At 40.3% G+C, this 3,279-nt stretch overlaps 1 protein-coding gene across 4 annotated transcripts in view; it reads left to right on the top strand.

Moving 5' to 3' along the window:
• Window positions 1-3,279, top strand: part of Dnah7 (dynein axonemal heavy chain 7) — a 254,194-nt gene that overhangs the window by 190,806 nt on the left and 60,109 nt on the right. For all 4 annotated transcript variants that reach the window (XM_031367445.1, XM_031367448.1, XM_031367446.1 and 1 more), the window contains 2 exons: window positions 205-338; window positions 1,282-1,617. In XM_031367445.1, coding sequence (XP_031223305.1) covers window positions 205-338; window positions 1,282-1,617 — 470 coding nt within the window. The remainder of the gene's footprint in view (window positions 1-204; window positions 339-1,281; window positions 1,618-3,279) is intronic.

Genomic DNA, 3,279 nt, shown 5'->3' with positions numbered 1-3,279 from the left:
GGCTTGCCTGTAACATTGTTGGCTATCATCAACAGCCAGGCTTGCCTGTAACATTGTTGGCTATCATCTCTATGAATTCTCTTTTCATTCATATGACTGCCACAATATGTGTTCAATGAATGGAACCTTGAATCACACACACAGAAGCTTTCCTGGAAAGTGGAAAAAACAATGCACTTTCAAAATACATTCTTTCACTTACAGGTCACATTGTTAAACTTCATGATAACTCCTGAGGGAATGCAGGATCAGCTTTTGGGAATTGTAGTGGCACGGGAAAGGCCAGACCTTGAAGAAGAAAAGCAAGCCTTGATACTGCAAGGAGCTGAGAACAAAAGGTTTGAAGTACAGAATGATTATTTATTTTGTGGTTATAGTAAAGTATATTTAGCATCTTAGTTAGATTGAATATATATGTGTATATATATGTATATGTATATATATGTATATATATATATATATATATATATATATATATATCTCAAATGGGAATTTGGTTTAAAGTTAAATTTTTATATTTATTTATGTATGTGTCTGTGTCTATGTGCCTTGTGTGCGGATGTCTCTAGAGGCCAGAAAAGGGTGAGAATGGCAGAGGAAGCACTGGAAATGGAGTTACAGACAGTTGTGAGCTGTCTAGCATGGGTGCTAGGATTTGAACCCGAGTCCTGGAAGAGCAGTGTACTCTTAATTGCCAAGTTGTCTCTCCAGCTCCTCCCCCCTATTGAAAAGTTTCTAAGGCAAGGCCTACAGAGCCTCTGCATTAACTTAGAAATCTGCATTGCTGAGTCTTTTTCTCAGACATGGGAAGAACACGGAGGCTTGCCACAGACCTGGGCATGGGTCTTCAGTTCCTCAAGAAAGGTGCTGCACAGGAGTTTCTTGGTTCACTGTGCAACCAAAGTGATCTGTTTTCTTTAGGGCATGGTATCTATGTAGCATTAAACTCTCTAAATCATGTAAAACTTCAGGAAGTAAATGGAGTGGTCCCTTGAGTTGCCTCTGAGCCAAGGTACTGGGTGGCAGAAGAGACTGGCTTGCTCCATTTCTCTCGGGGCATCACATGAGTGATCATTAAAGGGAGCTGAACAGGAAGGCCATGTCTTAGTGACATTTCACAAGATAAGAGATTAATCTCGCAGCGTCCCCTTTTCAGATAATTGTCACGGCATGACACATTTCTTTAGGTTACAAGGTCTCTGTTTCTTAGGGGAGACTGCATATTTCAAGTGATTTTTTTAAAACCATTTCTTTTCTGACAAAGCTGTACTTTAATTCTAGGCAGTTAAAGGAAATAGAAGACAAGATTTTAGAAGTTCTCTCATCTTCGGAAGGCAATATATTAGAAGATGAGACTGCGATTAAGATATTATCTTCTTCCAAGGCTTTGGCTAATGAGATTTCTCAGAAGCAGGAAGTGGCCGAGGAGACAGAGAAAAAGATTGACAATACCCGCATGGGCTATCGGCCCATTGCTGTCCATTCTTCCATCCTGTTCTTCTCCATCGCGGATCTAGCCAACATCGAGCCCATGTACCAGTATTCTCTGATCTGGTTTATTAACCTGTTCATCCTCTCCATTGAAAATTCGGAGAAATCAGACATCTTACCAAAAAGGTATGTAAAGGGACTGCTAATCTTACACTAGGGAAAATGACAGTTTTAATTATCATTTCAGGGTCAGGGTAGCGTGAATGCCACAGCCATGAACTTTAAGGGAGCTTGACTCATCCTTTTTCCAGAAATAGAACAGATGTGTGTAGCTCTCGCTGGGAAATAATGGTTTACAGAGCTGTAGGTGAAGGGACTCTAGCCAGCTCAAGCATGGCAAACATGGCTCTGACAGGCCTTGCCCTTCTCTCTCATTCCCTCTGCCTGGCTAAAACTCCTTAGATTATATTCCTAAAGCTAGCCACCAGAGGTCTATTCCCTTATTTGGTCACTTCCCCTTCCTGAAGCTGACTACCGAGATCCAGCTGTCAAAGTATTAAAGTCTAGCAATCAAAAACCCACTTTGGCTCACCTAATTAAATGCCCAATTAAAATTATATAGCAAACACTGGGTTTTCCCCTTTATCTTTATAAATCAACATTTTCCTATGTGCCACTCCTGTCTCCTCTTTATCCAGAGGCAGTCCTTTGTCCTCCCAACTCTCCTGTAGGACAAATAGCCCTTGCCCCTCTCCTTTTTTCCCATCTTTCCCCATCTCTTCTATGGCGTCTGTTTGTCTCTCATTCCCTGCTCATTGTCTCTCTGGAGCAAATAAATCTCCTTTGTGCTGGCAACTTAGTCTTGGGAAATCCTTAACCAATACTGAACCTTTCAGTAGGACTGTAATATAATTCTAGAAAAAGGAAGCAATTAGCTTTATTTACCATTTGCAGGATCCCTTATTGACTGCAGGATTGGAGAGAGTTTTGTCCTCCTATGATAAGCAGACACTCTGTCAGCTGTCTTGGACACTATAGTTTTACATTTTGGTTTACTACATCGAAACTCTGCCAGATTCCCCAGGCAAAACCAAAAATCTGATATTGATTATTTTTGATAAACACACAACTTCTTTTTATGATTATCTATAGAAGACATTATTCACTATTGAATAGTATATAAAAAGCAAAAGCATTAAGTGATGGGTTATTTTTCAGCCACAAGTGAAATAAGCCAATTCAAGCCAGATTAGATTATATGAAAGGCAGGTTTATTGGGAAGTTGCTCTCAGGTGGTAAGTTCACTGGTCCCAGGACCAAGGCCCAGAAGTTGCCATGGGGAAGGGGGAGTGGGTAGGAGAGGGAGAAAGAGAGAAAGGGGCACTGTGCAGAGAGAGAAGAGGAAAAGAAGAGCAAGAAACCAAAATGTCTGGATTATATAAAGAAGATTTTCTGGGGGGAGGGCAGCCCAGTCTCTAGGCTGGAAAGTTCAGGGTTGGAGGCAAATTATGCCAGGTAGGGACTGAGGGATGCTGGGAGAACCAGGTCTGCTCTGATGTATAAAATATGCACCTCAGACCCTTGTCTTGGGGTCAGAAAACAAGCATTAAGACCTTGTTTACGCTCAAATCAACGGGAGGATAAAATTCATTTGACTCGTTAGTGAGAGAAGTTTTCAGTTTGGTATTTGTTTCTAACTTTTAGTGTTTGTTTTGGTATTTGTTTCTAACTTTTAGTGTTTGTTTCTAGTCTTTGAAGTTTTCAAGTTAGTAAGAATTCCTGAAGAAAAACAAAATTAGGTGATCTCTTTAAAAAAAAAAAAGCCATATGTTTCTAGTTAATTAGACA

This window comes from Mastomys coucha, unplaced genomic scaffold, assembly GCF_008632895.1.
Source record: "Mastomys coucha isolate ucsf_1 unplaced genomic scaffold, UCSF_Mcou_1 pScaffold14, whole genome shotgun sequence".
Taxonomy (NCBI): Eukaryota; Metazoa; Chordata; class Mammalia; order Rodentia; family Muridae; genus Mastomys; species Mastomys coucha.
The sequence above is the reverse complement of the archived record's forward strand: the minus strand, read 5'-3'. Positions and strand labels throughout refer to the sequence as shown.